The sequence below is a fragment of the Rhincodon typus genome, chromosome 30 (assembly GCF_021869965.1).
Source record: "Rhincodon typus isolate 14 chromosome 30, sRhiTyp1.1, whole genome shotgun sequence".
NCBI lineage: Eukaryota > Metazoa > Chordata > Chondrichthyes > Orectolobiformes > Rhincodontidae > Rhincodon > Rhincodon typus.
The window spans coordinates 15174270-15190253 of record NC_063361.1 but is presented as its reverse complement, the minus strand read 5'-3'; the positions used below and the strand labels follow the sequence as shown (position 1 = coordinate 15190253).

The following is a 15984-nucleotide window of genomic DNA, read 5'->3' as shown; positions in this document are numbered from 1 at the left end:
AGTACCAATTGGTTCTTAAATGATTAGTTTTGTATCTGTTACTTTTGATTGTATTCCTTGTAATTACCCCTTTGCAATTGAGACTTGGTGAATGCTCACAAGTAGTGATGCGTGCGGTAAATATTATCAAGGTATTTGATTCTTGGGGACGCCAACGCTGATGCAATCAACATTTATTGTCCGTATTTTGCAGATTGCCAACAGCAACTAGAACTGGGAATTTTGGCTGATTTTCCCCTGTCTGGGCAAGGAGCTTAAAAAAAAGGTTGTTTCTCTACTTTTATTTCTCCTAAACGTTTACTGTGAATCCTGCATCCTGTAAAACATTTCACTTGTACACATTTTTTAAAATTTCTGTAAGAAATTCCATTGTATAACCCTCTCAGTTTTGTTGATGCAAAGGTGCCAAGAGCTGGGCCTCCAATCACACAGTACCCTACTGCAGCAGACTGTGGTGACGCCACGACGCAGTCCCGTAAGATGGGCGGAGGATGGGATGACGTGACGCCACTGCCTCCCCTCCCCCCATTCCCTCCCGTGGCGAAGTGGGCGCAGACCGCGGTGACGTCACGGCGAACGCCGGTCGTGGTGACGTCACGCTGAGTGTGTGTTGATGGTGGCGGAGGTCGGTAGGAATCTGCTGAGCCGACATTTCGCAGGGACTTTGATTCCCAGCTGCACGGGATCATGGTGTTAGGGGAGAGGTGAGGGGCAGAGAAGGGAGGCCGCTGCGGTGCGAGCTATTTTCTGTGTGCGCGCGGTTCCTCGGGGTTTGCAGCGGCGGGCTGGGCCCGGCCCGGCCTGGTCAGGCCAGGGTGACAGAGGGAACGGCTCCGCTGGAAGTTGGTGTTTTACTGTGGGCTGAGCAGCACTGAGGCCGAGCCCTACTCTCCCAGCGGTGTGCACCCCGTTCCGTGCTGTTCTCTGCCTGCGGAATAGGCAGAGTGAGGAACACCAGATTTCCTGTTCTGCCTTGTCCCCCAGACTGGTTGGTTGGTTGGTTGGTAGGTAGGTAGTGGGGGGATCTGCAGCAGGGTTTACCAAATTGTACACAACCGTCCAGCCGTGGGATTTGCAGTGCGCTCTGGCAGCTTTCCCAGGCCCGGGTGGCGTAGGCAAAGACACGGCCACTGTCTTAGAGGGCATGAAGTCTGTACCTGGAACTCCGTGTTCTCAACTCGAGTGGTGCAAAGTTAGCAAACTCTAAAATAATCATGGAAAAGTGCTGTGAAAATGTGTTTCAGCAAGATATCTAGAACTAGAATAGAAATTAACCAAGATAGTTTGTGGTATAATGTATTGCAGTCTCCTGTGAGCTGTTCTCAAAACTGTGACCCCTCATCCAGGAGCATTTAAGTGTGGAAGAGTTGGTACCTACTACAAAGCAATTATAAAATTTAGCCTGTAATCATGGTGTAAGTTGTACTAAGTACTTATTCCTTAACCTCCCAGGACCAAAAAATCTAGCTGATTTGATTTGATTTATTATTGTTATATGTACTGGGATACAGTGAAACATATTGCTTTGTGTGCTATCCAGACAAATCATACTTTGCATAAGTACGTCAGGGTAGTAGAACAGAATCTGAATATAAAGTTAGAGCTGAAGAGAAAGTGCAGAGAAATCTAATGAGAGTTCATTCATTAGTCTGAAGCTGGAAGAAGCTGTTCTTGAAACTGGTATGTGTTTTCAAACTTATATATCTTCTTCTGGATGGAAGCGGGTGGAATAGAGTATAACGGATGTGAGAGGGGTCTTTGATTATGTTGGCTGCTGTTCTGAGGCTGTAGGAAGTATAGAGGGAGTCAGTGGAAGGTTTTCATGATGGCCTGGGCTGTGTTCACAACTCTGTTAATTTTTTGCAGTCTTGAGCACAGCAGTTGCCATACCAAGCTGTGACGCATCCAGATAGGTTGCTTTATATGGTGCATCTATAAAAATTGGTAAGAGTCATTGTGGACATGCCGAATTTACTTAGCCTTCTGAGGAAGTAGAGGTTTTGGTGTGCTTTCTTGGTGTTGACCTGGATGAACCAGGACAGATTACATACCTAGAGTTTTCTGCTGTCCATACATACAAAAGTAACTTTGAACCCATATGATCATCTGACCTTAATTATGTATACTTTTTGATTTCCATGAAGATGGACAGTTAATACTAGATTAGGAGAGCGCAGTAGTAGCTAAGTCAACAACCCTTTTATTCATCCTGCTAGTCTAATTGGTATTTGAATTGCTTAGCTAACAGAATAAACATTAACCTGAGATCTCAGCCACATCCCACTTGTGGTGCTTAGCATAACTTTACTCGTGAGCATGGTTATTGACAGAATCTGTGTAGAGACAATTTATTGTGTCTCTTGGTTCCTTACATGTTTTCCACATTTCATCAATCTCTTACTGATATAAGAAAGGAATGCAACATCCCCACACCCATGATAAATGTTAGAGCTCTAAAGGAAAGATTAATGTGGAGATATGACTTGCTGCATGATGTATAATGTAGAAATTGAATTGCTTCATACAAAACTGACATTTTCCCATCTCTAGTTGGTCATTGTGCCTGTGAGGAGAGGGAGGTGTTAAACAAGTATGATTTTAATTGTTTTGACTTGAGAAATGCTATTAAAATATGTTATTGCATCTATTCAGATTATTATTGTTATCAAGCCCATTTTATGTCTTTTATTGAAGTGGAAATGTATTTGAACAGCTTAGTTCACTTATTCCAATATCAGATATGCAGCTACTTCGATTATTACTATTAATAGAGGCAGAGAGTAATTATACTATTCACTTCAGAGTAAGACTATGGATCGCAGCAGTTACTGAAGCCCCAGCAGTTTAATAAAAGGTATGTTCTGTGGTCCACTTTGCGGTAAAGGGATGAAATGTTGATTTGTGATGTTAATTGATTAAAAAAAATTGACACATTTGATTGACAACCCTCTGTCCAGTATTTTAATAGAGATGTCTACTTGTATTATTTTAAGAGTATTTCTTCATTAAAATAGCACATGGAGCAATGTCATAGAAATGTGTTAAAGTCTTTACCTGGTTACTACCAACTATTCCCAGACGAGGCTAACTGTGATTGTCAGCATGAATATTTAAATGTGAAGAAGGATAACTCACTAGACAAACTTAGAGGATTTTATTGGTGACTTTTAACAGGGCACAGTACTGTCAGGGCAGACACTGAAATTTAACAGATTAGAAGAGAGGAAGTCAAAGTGTGGTGTACATGGATTGTAACAACAAATTCAAAGGAAAGAGGTGGTTGGAAAATAGGGCAATAACTGAAGAGGCTCAAGGAATTCTATCAAGACCATGGTGAAGCCAGGCGTCATGAAATACATGAGATAAGAGCTGTTCACTGTGTCAGAAAGCATTGGGCTAAGTGACTGTGTGCTAGCTAAAGGTTTTGAGGAAGTTGTTAAGTAAAATGGTGTGTCCTGGGGAGGAGACTGACAGCTGAATAATTGGTAACAATTTGGGTTAAGAAATCCATGAGTTCTCCATATTAATGAGTTCAAGTCTTTAAAGATTAGCCAATAGTACACTTTGAAGGTTTGAATTATCGTAAGTTAGGGGTAGGAGAAGGTCCCTTAGGACAACAGATTGAAAAGCATTGAAATTGAAGATGTTGATGTTGGGAGGACAATATTTTTGGTCACTTTAAGACTCTTAATTTAAACACTTCTAAGTGATATAAATTAGAAACTAAAGAAAAAGCTGTTTCTGCTGGTACTTCGGTTACTGGATTGTTCCCATTGTCTCTAGTGGATTGAAGTGGAAAGTGATATAGGTTGCATTACAGCTTTGCAGAGTATTTGGTGCAATTCTGGGCACCACACTTCAGCATAGACATTTGAGCTTGGATGAGTGCAGCACTTATTCACCAGAATAATATAGTGGCTAATGTTATATTATGAGGATAGATTGCATAAATTAGATTTGTTTTTCCATGCATATAGAAAATCAAGGTGTGGTCTAATTTAATAATGTTTAAGGTGATTTGAGGGATTTGATGGGGCAAATAGAAAACTATTTCCATTGGTGGGACAGTATAGCAGAAGGTGGCACAGCCTGAAAATTAGATTTAGGCAGTCCCAGGGTGACATCAAGAAGCACTTTATTACACAATGGGTAGTGGAAATCTGGAGGACACTCCTTCAACAAACAGTTTTGAGAGCAGATCAGTTGAAAATGTCAAAATTAAGATGTATGAAAGCTAGGAGTTTGTGGTTGTATTTCAGATAGGGTCATTCTGATACTTTGGCAGTTCTGCATTAAGGTCTGAGATGACCAGATGTAAAGCTGGATGAACACAGCAGGCCAAGCAGCATCAGAGGAGCAGGAAAGCTGACTTTTCGGGTCTGGACCCTTCTTCAGGAATCTTTTCTGAAGAAGGGTCCAGACCCGAAACGTCAGCTTTCCTGCTCCTCTGATTCTGCCTGGCCTGCTGTGTTCATCCAGCTCTACATCTGGTCATCTCAGATTCTCCAGCGTCGGCAGTTTTCACTATCTCTGCATTAAGGTCTGAAGTGTTCAAAGTGTCTGCTATGGCACAGTAAAAGATGAAAATCCGAGTGGAGGTTATTGAATATTGTTTCCACTGTCAACTAACAACTGCTTACAGAAGATACAACTACAAAGTCTTTACTGTACCTATCAGATTCCAGTGTGTTCCACTGCTGGGTAATTGAGATTAATGTTGGAGAACCTGAGACGGAATTGACCTCCATTCTGAAATCTCTATATTCATTGTAATTCAGACATAAAGATATTAAATTGGAAGAGTTAAGCTATTGTAACATACAATAGTGTAGGAAAGCAGTCAACCTGTAAATTTTTATCTTGGGGGTGGTCTAATTTGGTAAGGAAAACGACATTTAGACAAGCCCACCACTATGTTAATTGCTTTCTAATCTGGTGATTTGGTGATTCCAAATGGAGAGCTCTGCACAGAGCCACAAACAAAATGGAAATATTTTCAGAGGTACAGCTTTGCAAGTTCTCCTACAGATTTATATTGTTTCCGAAAGTAAAGCCACTTCTCTCTCCATACCATTCATCTGTTTCTCTCAATTTTTAAAAACAATCAGTTTGCACTTGTGATACTACATTATTTATTCATCTGTGGTTTAGTAGTTCCTAAGACCTTTTTATCTCAAGCTCTTTCAGGTCTTAACAATCTCTACCAATGTTAGGATATACAATTCTCTTTGACTTGGTCAAGCAACACATTAGCCACAAGCTATCCCGTGCCTTAACTTACAAGATCTTTCCATGCCACTGTTAATTTCTTGAGCCATGCCTTGGGAGTTTGGTTGTTAAAATTTTTTAATTAAGTTTATTATTACACTATTGCTATTCTGTCACATCAAATATGACCTTGATCTCTCTCTCGCTGTCCAATATTGGTACCACTTTGTTAATGCTTTGGTTTAGAATTTTTATTGTGTAAGTAATTGCTGCCACCTTATTCAAAAATAAAATGTTTTGCAAAAATTGAATCCTCTGCTTTTAAAGGGAGAAAAATCAAGCAACATGGTAAAGCATTTTCTTTGTTTTCTATCTGATTTTTGTTATACAGTAATTCAATTTCTGTATTTTGTCAATTCCAGTAAATTGCCTAACTTGTCTTAACTCTTGCTTAAATCTGATAATTCAACATTTTTTGTTCCCACTTTGCTATTTTGGTTACATTGCTTATTTTAAATTATTGGAGAACTTGAATTTTACTTAATTATCAGGAGTAGGTTGCAATAAATAGGTGAACAGCAAAACATATTTGTACATTAAAACTCCTCATTGGTGCTGAGGATGGCAAGAAACTGTTATTATAAGGCTATACCATTACTGACTATTTTCATTTTCTTTTAGTATTTTTGAGAACTCTCTATAAATGGACAGCACCACCATGACATTTATCGAAGGAGTTGGTGATGAAGTTACAGTTCTGTGTGGAATAGTTCTCCTGGTACTGGCACTTGTTCTTGCCTGGCTCTCCACTCATGTTGCTGATCACAGTGATCAAATATTTGGGACCATTGTTACAACTGCAAACTCATCGTTTGTGGGTCTAAACAGTGTAGAGAGGTATGTGGCAAATACGGCAACCCCCGAAGCAGATGAAGCCCAGTCAGCTGCTGCACCTGTTGAACAGAAACCAGAGGAAGAAGGCGATTCTGGGATGGGAGCATCACCTGGAAATAATGGACCCACAAGTGAGCAGGTGCCAGTTGAAGGGGCTTCCAGTTTAACCGATTCGAGTCTCGATCCTCTCTTGAACATACAGGGTTTACGGAAGCGAGCATCAACCAGTGCAATTAGCACTGGAGAAGGACTAGACCGGGCAGTGCTGGAGAACTGTAATGTTCACCCTCGTACAGTGGATAGTGGTGAGACGGACGAAGGGCAAATTAAGGTGCGACTGAAGTTTTTAAATGATACTGAAGAGGTTGCACGAGTGAAACCAGATGATACCATTGGGTTTCTGAAGAGGTAAGATATTTGTATGTTAAGATTGTTCAGAGATTTAAAAAGTTGCTTTATTGCAGAACAATTTGCTGTCAGACTCTCCTAAATGCCAAATTACAATGATTTTCTTTTTTAAAATGTCAACTAAATTTTCTTTGCAAAAGTTTTATTTTGCAGTATCGTAATTTGAAATATTTGGAAGTGAAGCAAATATAAGCTTTAAAGTATTGCTACTACTATAATCTGCTGGCTGTAGGTACAATTTGGTTCTATAAATGTAGCAACAGTCATCTGAGTTGCCAAAGACCCTCGAACTTGTTTGGTTACATGTAGCAAGTATGATCTGCCATAGGCAACTGTTGTTCTTGGGGATTGCATCTCACCATCCTTGTTTTTGAAACATTTCAATGGTGCTGAGACCTCAAAGACAATCACAGGGCTTGGTGATTCCAAATGGAGAGCTCTGCACTCAGAGCCACCAACAAAATGGAAATGTTTTCAAAGGTGGAGCTTTGCAAGTTCTCCTACATATTTATATCTGCCCTTCAGAAAAGCCAACAAAATTTACCAGAACTTGCCGCAAGGAGTTTTGTGGGTCCACAGCTGTCTTGAATATGTTGATTCTCTGTATTTGAGCAGTTGTAAATTCTAATGCACTTCACTTGCAAATAATCTATCAAGTGTGTACAAATCAAGTTCCTCAAGACAGAAATATTTTCCTCAGATATGGAGTACAAACAGCTGGACCTGAGGTTGCAATTTCTTTTTTTTTTAGAAAGAGCTAACTCCAGTACACTCTCAACACCATACACCAGTCATAGTTAACAGGGAAGTTGGTGTTGTTCCGTAAACTTCCTAAGTACTGAAGATGACTTGGGCCAAGTTTTTTTTATTAGTCAAGTTGCAAATTTGATAAGATTTAAGTCAGTGGAAATCAAGGGGATGATTGTCTCGTGGTTGGAGTCATAGCTAGCTGAAAGCGAGATAGCAGAGATTGGCGAAGTTCAGCATTCTCAGCCCCAGAACTTCGGGGGAGTTCCACTACTGTCCTAACCCCAAACAGATCTGTTTAATCAATGACTATTCATTTATGATTGCAGAGTGTTCAGTACCATTCGTAACTCCTCAGACCTTGAGGCAGTCTGTGCCCACATGCAGCAAGACCTGGACAGCATTCAGGCTTAGGTTGATGAGTGACAAGCAGCATTGGACACTACACAAGTATCAAGCAATGACTATCTTTGACAAGACAGTGTCTAACTATTCCGTTCGCATTCAAGGGCATTACCATCACTGAATACTCCACTATCAAAGTAATTGGGAATGGGGGATGGGAGTGGGGCTGTGGTATTGCTAGACCATTGACCAGAAACTGAACTGGACCAGCCACATGAATACAGTGTCTATTCTGCAGTGAATAAGTCATCTGATTCCTAATTCCTGTCCAAAATCTACCAGGCACAGTTTGGGAGTGGGATGGATTACTCACTAATTGTGTAGGTCAGTGCTGTTCCAAGAACACTGCAGAATCTTGACAGCTTTGCTTCAGACAAAGTAATCCACTTAATTGTGGACTGGATGCTAATGTTAAATGTTCATTCCTTCCAGCACTGGTTCACAGAGGCAATTGCATATACAATCTGCAGGATTCACTGCAGCAACCTATCAAGACTCCTTTGTCGATCCCTTTCAAACCTGCAATTTGTAACACCTAGAAGAACAAGGACAAAAGATGTATGGGAACATCACCACTTAAAAGTTCCCCTCCAAGCCACGTTCTACCCTTGAACTATATCATTGTCCCTTACTGTCACTGGCTCAAAATTCTGGAACTCCCATTCAAACAGTGCTATAGGTGCACCATAGTTGTGCAGTTCAAGTCCCAATACTACTTTTTTAAGAGCATTTAGAGGATGGGTAATAAATGGTGGCCTTCCAATTGATACTCGTATTGCACAAACAAATGTTTAAAAAAAAAACTGCCATCAGGACATTAATGAGATGGTCAGAATAGCTCTGTGGCAAATCAGACAAAGATACTGAGGTGGGTGCCATGTCACCATAGTTTTAAATTGTGAAAGCATTTGTCCAAGACCACTGACTGGATGCATTCAAGAAGCCCAACCCTCTTGGTCTCTATATCCAGTATCACATGGACGTTTCGTGGCCATTCTCTGGAGACCTAACTTGGGGAATCTTTTTGTTACCTTTCAGAGCAAATTGGAGGTACATTATTGCAAATAGGCCTGATAAACCAAAAACTGAGCTCATCTCTGCATTTGAGACTAGGATTGTGGTGCAGGAAGTCTTTTGACTTACAAATGTCTGACCTGCAAACACTCCTACTTATGAATGCAATCCCATACAGAAGTGTAATTTACAAGATTCGACATATGAACATTTCGTATACTTATGCAGTGCTATTTTATGTTATCCTACATTGTTGTCTGACTTCTGTACAAATCTACTTGCAACGGACTCAAGAACCCATTCGCAACTCGGGAAACATCTCTCTGGAAAGGTTGCAGACACAGGGTTGAAGGTTGGTTCCAGCATCCTGTTCCCTGTCCGGTTTATTATTTTTCTCTCCACCCTCAAAAATCTGACTCAATTTGCATTCTTCCTGCTTTAATTGGCAAGTATAAATTTTTGAATCTATAATTAATTGAGGTTTTTAATGTGACTGTAGAGATAGGGGTGGTGCACTGCATTGTAGTATTATTGCTAGACTATTAGTTCAGTTGACCCAGGGTAATATTTTGGGGATTTGGGATGAATCCCACCACGGCAGCTGGAATTTAAATTCAATAAAAATGGAGAGTGTCTAATGATGGCCATGAGGCCTTTGTTGATTATTATAAAAAACCATCTGGCTCACTAAATTCTTAAGAAGGAAACTGCCATTTTAACTGATCTGGCTTACATGTGACTAGACCCACAGCTATGGGGTTGACTCTTAACTGCCCTCTGGGCAATAAGGTTTAATGCTCGCTTAGCCTACGATGCCCACATCCCATGAATGAATTAAAATTAAAAAAAAAAATTATACTTCTGTCTTTGGAAGTTTTGAGCTTTGATTGCTGTATAAGAACAGTCAACTTTTGCATATGAGAGGTTTTACACGAGCATATACCAAACTTGCCTTTGAATCTGGAAACGTTCTAGGAGCTGAAGTTCACTTGGCCTTGAGTGAAGATTTAATGAGATGAGGTAATAAAATTGTTTGTGAGCTTTGCAAATAATTAGGGTTCAGCATCCTGTCTCACTTAATTTCTTAGTGAATTATCGCGCGCACACAAATTCAATCATTGTTGCATAACAGCAGTCATGATACTTCAAAAGTAACGTGTTAGCTGAGAAACACTTTATGATGTGCTGAGGGTACAAGCGGTGGTATATAAATGTAAGTTCATTCATTCTTTCTAAAGAAGAGAGATTCAGATTGGCTTCATATAATTGAGGTAATTTGTTCATGAGATTTACTGACTGCGCTGAACTGTGAAAACACGTTATTTTTAATGTGATTATTCAATTGTGATACTCTGGGAAGTTTAATTCCCTAGACCATAGTAACTATCTCTCCCAGTGAACTATAAATCTGTTTTCAAACTATTGCTGCAGCTAAACTACAGCTGTGACATATATTCTTATTTACGTGATTAGCTTATCGGATCACTTTATCAGAAGACTATATAGATAGAAATTCAAAAGCTCTGGTCTGTGTCCTTGTCAGCTAAAAGCTGCTCTTTTTTTTTGAAGCCTAATTGAAGAAAGTATTTTCAAACAATTTTGGAAATTGTTCCTTATCAACACACTCCAGGGCATGCCGCATCTCTCCCATACCAAGAATTGCAGATATTTGCAAAAGTACTGTTTCCTGGCCCCCCACCTTGTCCAGTGTCCTTTTTGTCAGTCACTATTTCAAAGCTGGTAAAGCAGATTATTTTTTCTCTTGGTCCTGTAACTAAATATGCTATCAGCATTCAGGTTACATCAGATAGTCGTACAGCAGCTGGAGATAAAACCTTTGCCAAGTGTGGACTCCAAATACTTTGTGAACAGGTTGAGATCCAAGTGGTTTTCAAAGTAAGAGTTTGGCTTTTATAATGCAGTTTATCATTATCTCTTGTCACAAGCTGCTACCTATACAGTATGCAGTACTGCCTTGAAGTGTAGCCACTTTTGCTATGGAGGTGAATCACTAAGCCATTTTGTGTAAAGATGAAGACCTACAAGCAACAATGAGACAAAAAACGATGGTTGATTTAAATGATGTTGATTGAAGAAATACTAATAGAACTGTCGACTCTTTGAGTAATGCTTTGCAAACTTTAGTTTCAATGGAAACTAATCAGTATAGCAGATGGGGCCAGACTTCAACATCTCACCCAGGGCTTGCATGTCTGACCATGCAGCATTCTCTAATTATTGCATGAGTGTAAATGGATGCACACATCTGCTAAAATTGGCGGACCTTATTATTTTATTGGACTTGTATGCCTCCTGCTATTATGAAATAGACTGACAAAGTGTTAGTTAATTTATTCTGCATTATTGTCTACATTGCTGGGTTAGGAAACAAAGAAAAATGTTATTCCATTAGCTAACTACAGTGACCTAACAGCCCTGTTAGGAGACTATACATAGAATGACACTTCCTAAAAGCAGTGTTTTGATCTGTTGACCAAAATGAGTTTTTGTTCTCTAGATAGCAAAAGTCTTTCAATGCTGTTTGCTAGTGTCTTAATGATTTTTTTAAATACAGTTGGAATATTGTACTGTATTGATTTTAATTGGGCATTTAAATCTCTGTCCGGGGTAGAAAAAGGAAGACCTGCCAAGAATTCTGCCCTTGAAACTGTCTCCTGGTCCTTGCTAGATAGCTTCTCTATCTAGGGCACTGAACAAGGCTGTGTTCAGACTAACTCATGTGACCACTGGAAGTGTGTCTCAACTTCTGGAATGGAAGGAGATATTTGTAGAGGATGAGGAATTGAACTGATCTTTGGGAGAGGGTTCTATTCTGCCCAGACCGTGTATATATCTCTCATACATTTGAGAAGAGTTTATGATTTAATCTATGGATTTGCATGATAAAAGCTAATTCATCCATGCAAATTAAGTAAGCTTCCTTGCTTTTAGTGTAGAGAGACCATTTGGTATTCTGGGATTTCTTTCAGATGCCTTCTGAATCTGGACATTCGTATTTCTATCAATTTTCCAGAATTGAAATACCCAATAAGAAACCGTTGCAACAAATTAGAAATGGCTCAGGTCCATTTCTTGGTCCTTCATGTATAACATGAAGTATTTTATTAGAATTTGAAAAGTACCCTTGCATGTTTTCCATTAATGTTAATTGTCTCATTCAATTGGTGCAGTTTCCTGGCCCTAATATCCTCATTCCCTATTATTTTATACTTTACATTCTAATTGTAGTGCATTGATCCTAGTGGTCCCTTGTTGCTTGAAGCCATCAAAGGTTTCTGCGCCCTTCTTGTTTTTTCATCGTTGATTATATTAGTGATTGCAGTATATTTAAATCACATCTTTAGTAACAAATAGGTTATGGTGAATTCTAGCTGTAATTGATGCTGAGTAAGAATCTGTGGATAATAAGGGGACATCATAATTGACTTTGCTTATTATTTCAAATAATTTTAAAACAATTACCCAATTCTAGCATTAATTTCACTGTCAGAATATTGCGAGAACATAAAATGAAAGATAATTTATAGAAAACCTTAATGTTGTTTCATTCAAGCACTTATTATTTGAGGAACATCTTACAGATTGATCCAAGCTCTCGTGCTATTGTGTTGGCAACAACTTTTGCTAACAACATAAAACTACTGAAAATGGGAGACTGTGAATTTATTGCAGCTTCTCATAAACTCCTAAGCAAACAAGTCAGTTTCCTGATATTGTGGTGAGTGATGCCATTTAAATTAATAGTGCGAGCCAGGTCAACAGATCAATGCATTGGACAGTTTCACGCATATAGGAATTCTAAATGTGAAATATTGGAAGTTGTGTCAAGAATTGTGGAAATAGATTCCTTATACTCATTCCCAAATGAAAGCCTATACATTGAGTGAAAAATAGGAATAATCAAGGAGTGAACTTCATTGCTTGTTGGTCTGGGGGAACTTGGGCTTCAGTGAGATTAAAAGTAGTGAATATAAAAAAAGAGGACAAGTTAGAGCATGTTACTGCAAAACCTCCCAGTTTAAATTACTCTCAAGTTACTTGGTATTTTATTCAACAATTAAATTCTTAATAAAATCACAATGAAGATGGCTCTTCCCATACTGAGGGGATTTAATGTGCTAAATCTGAAACCTGCTCCTTAGCTGCTCATTTGGCAGCAGAAGCTAGGTCAATTGAGTCGGATGTTAAATCATGTAATTGAGCCACAGAGATCAGGAAGATGTGCCAAGATTAATTTCCAGTCTTTGTTGAGCTAGTTGATCACAATTGGGATAACAGAAGCTGCTGTTGTCTTTTACACTGATCTAGTGAGAGCTTCTCACTGCTCTCTAGCAACCAACCACTCTTCTCCCACCCCACCTCTTGAAAGTGTCATGTGTGGACACTATCTAGATGACTACTGTTTGGATGGGAGCACAGGCAGTAAGCAAAGTACAGAAGAGTGCTTGTTCTCTATGGAACCAACTTCGCATTAGGAAATCAGAAACTGCGGGTGGTAGAGAGCAAATTGTCTGAACAATATAATGGAAACAGGAAGTATCTGTTATAGTCAAATATAGATATTTTTCATGTCACCAAAGCTAACATGTTGCCTAACCTCTCTTTATTCCTATTTAGCACTTATGAAAATTGTTCTAATTTTCTGTCTGATTTGTTTCTTCCTATTTCTTTCCTTGTGTCCCCTTTCTCTGTCCTCCTAGCAAGTACTTCCCAGGGCAAGAGCAGCAAATGAAGTTAATTTACCAGGGCCAGCTTCTGCAAGACCATTCCCGCACCCTTGGCTCCCTCAACATCACTGATAACTGTGTGATCCACTGTCATATATCGCAGACTTCATCATCCCCCAGCCCTGCTGTGTCCTCTGTGGTGGAACAGAACCAAACTGCCCTTAACGTTGGCAATCTAATGATCCCAGTTTTTGTCATCATGCTTGCTGTAGTCTGGTACTACCGCATCAACTATCGCCAGTTCTTCACTGCACCAGCCACAGTTTCGCTGGTTGGTGTTACAGTTTTCTTCAGTTTTCTCGTGTTTGGCATTTATGGTCGGTAAAGGCACAGTGATGTATTCTCATTCATCTTGATCATTGCTTATCCAGCCCAACTGAATGTGGTGTCAATGTTGATATAAGATGTGATGTGGAACCAGTGTATTTTAAAAGAAAAAAGGGGATCCAGCTTGGCACTGACTTTTGAGTACCATGCTGTTGGCAGTTACTAGCATTTAACGTTATAAATTTAAACAAAACCTAGCTAGAACAATGATCATTTATAATTTTAAGCAGAGTTTGAAATTGAGACTTTTACTGTTGATTTATAAAAGGGTAAGATTACATTGAACCAAATTTTTCATATGGTCAAATCCTGATAAATACAAAGCAAATTTGCCTCCCAAAAAATCTAAGGATCCATAAATATAGAAGATTGGGTCTTGCATTCAATGAAGATTAAACTGCCAATATGAAGATTCAAGTTTTATGCTTGATGATTATTATCCTTGACTATCAGAAATATCCAAGCCCCCGTGGTATTGAAGATTTCCCATAGTGCCAGTGAATGGAAATTTGACGTGCGTTAAGCATGCATTTATCCAAGCACCATTATATTTACAATATCACTAGTCAACTTGTAAACTTTTTCTAAGGAGATCAGTGTCTCCAAGTTAAAGTTAATATTAAAAAAGTCAATAATTGCACCAAGAAATAAAGCCTTGTTACGTGGACAAAGAAAGTGTATGTTGTTACAGTGGTCTTCAAAAATTAGGGAGATGGAGACATATTTAAAAGGTGTCTTCTTTCTTGTCCACAACTGCTCAATGCCTTTATTTGTGGCAGTCGGCAAAGGAGCTCAGCAGATGATCAATTCTACAAGTTTTACCCCCTGGTTTTTTTGAATGTCAGGCTATGTAATATTTACATGATTTTTTATAATTGCTTGATCATGTTAAGATGCAGCAACCATTGTATTTGCATAACTGTATTAAAATATGTCCAGTCTCTGGTTTGTTCCATGACTGCTTTCCTGATATCATGTTATCCTAAAATTACACACTTGCAGTTAAAAATCAGAGTCTGAAAGGGAAAAGGAAAGAGAAGCTAGCAGTGAACAAATTAGACCACTTTAAAGGGAAGTTCTACAACCAGAAAAGAGCAGCAGATATTTTTAAAAAGTGGACCAGTGGACAATGGGAGAACTTGTTTCATAATTGGAAGTTTTACAAAGAAATCACCACTGCAAAACTGAGAAACATGGCATAAACTTTAAGAAGAATACAACAGCGGCAGAGAGCCTATTGGAATATCACTTACCAATTTTAAATCCACAGGTTTAATGTTGTGAAAAGGTGCAATTCACCAAATTTGCTGATTGTTAGGTATATTATATTTGCATCTCAGTTTCATCGAGTCTGTAGTCAAACATGAATTACAGCAAAGATTTCCTCAAGTGCTCTATATCAGTACTTCACAGGCTTCATAAAGAGATAGCTGCTTGTTTTGGAATTATTTTCAATAGAGAATCAAGGCTCTGGCATAAGCCTAAGGTAGGGGTAGGAAAAGTAAGGTTGAACATTTGGGAAAGAGAAAATACAATGGTAGATGACCTCTGAACAGTGGGGAAGCGGAAGGGAAAGGAGTGTAACGTACAAAGTTAGGAAGTCCGATGCTGGCTGGTACCTGGAAAATGTGGGGGTGGGGGAAATGAGTTGGTGAACCCCAAAATATATTAAGCATCCAGGTTGTAGGGGGAATATGTGACTACCTTAAAGGAATTCAGTATAGTGAATACCTCTGCTGCTTTTATAACTTTTCAAAAATGTTGTGCCTTTGTGATTTTAAAATATTGCTGTTTATTTTCAGATCTGTAGAACAGGCCTGCATTGTGCTGTAAGAGGGCATTGGGATATTGGGTTTAAAATCTGTAACATTTCTGAAATGTTCTCCCTTTGTTTTGCAATAACAGCTCATTGAATGTAATAAAAGACACAAACGTTCTGGTTTACAGTTCATTTATTTACATGCATGATACAGGGAATTGATACTGATTCAGTACTACAACGAGGACTGAGCTTGAGTGGAGACAACATACAGGTGAGAATTCATTTCAGTCTCCAACACCATTTTTATTTTAAAATGACATTACATACATCTAATTTACCTTTCAATGATTTTAATTTCCTGTAGAAAGCAACTACGTTTTATAAATTCAGTTCATTTAATAAATATCTATTTTGGTAAATCCCATAGCTTCTAAAGCTAATTTTCAAAATCCCAGGTCGCAAAATAACAAT

The 15984-nt window shown here is 38.9% G+C and overlaps 1 protein-coding gene across 1 annotated transcript; it reads left to right on the top strand.

The window, feature by feature from the left end:
- Window positions 1-524: 524 nt before the first annotated feature.
- Window positions 525-15687, top strand: tmub2 (transmembrane and ubiquitin-like domain containing 2). Its single transcript, XM_020524636.2, has 3 exons — window positions 525-704; window positions 5890-6510; window positions 13398-15687. Exons 2-3 carry the CDS (start codon window positions 5912-5914, stop codon window positions 13747-13749), a joined length of 951 nt encoding a protein of 316 aa, XP_020380225.1. The 5' UTR covers window positions 525-704; window positions 5890-5911; the 3' UTR covers window positions 13750-15687.
- The last annotated feature ends 297 nt before the right edge of the window (window positions 15688-15984 follow it).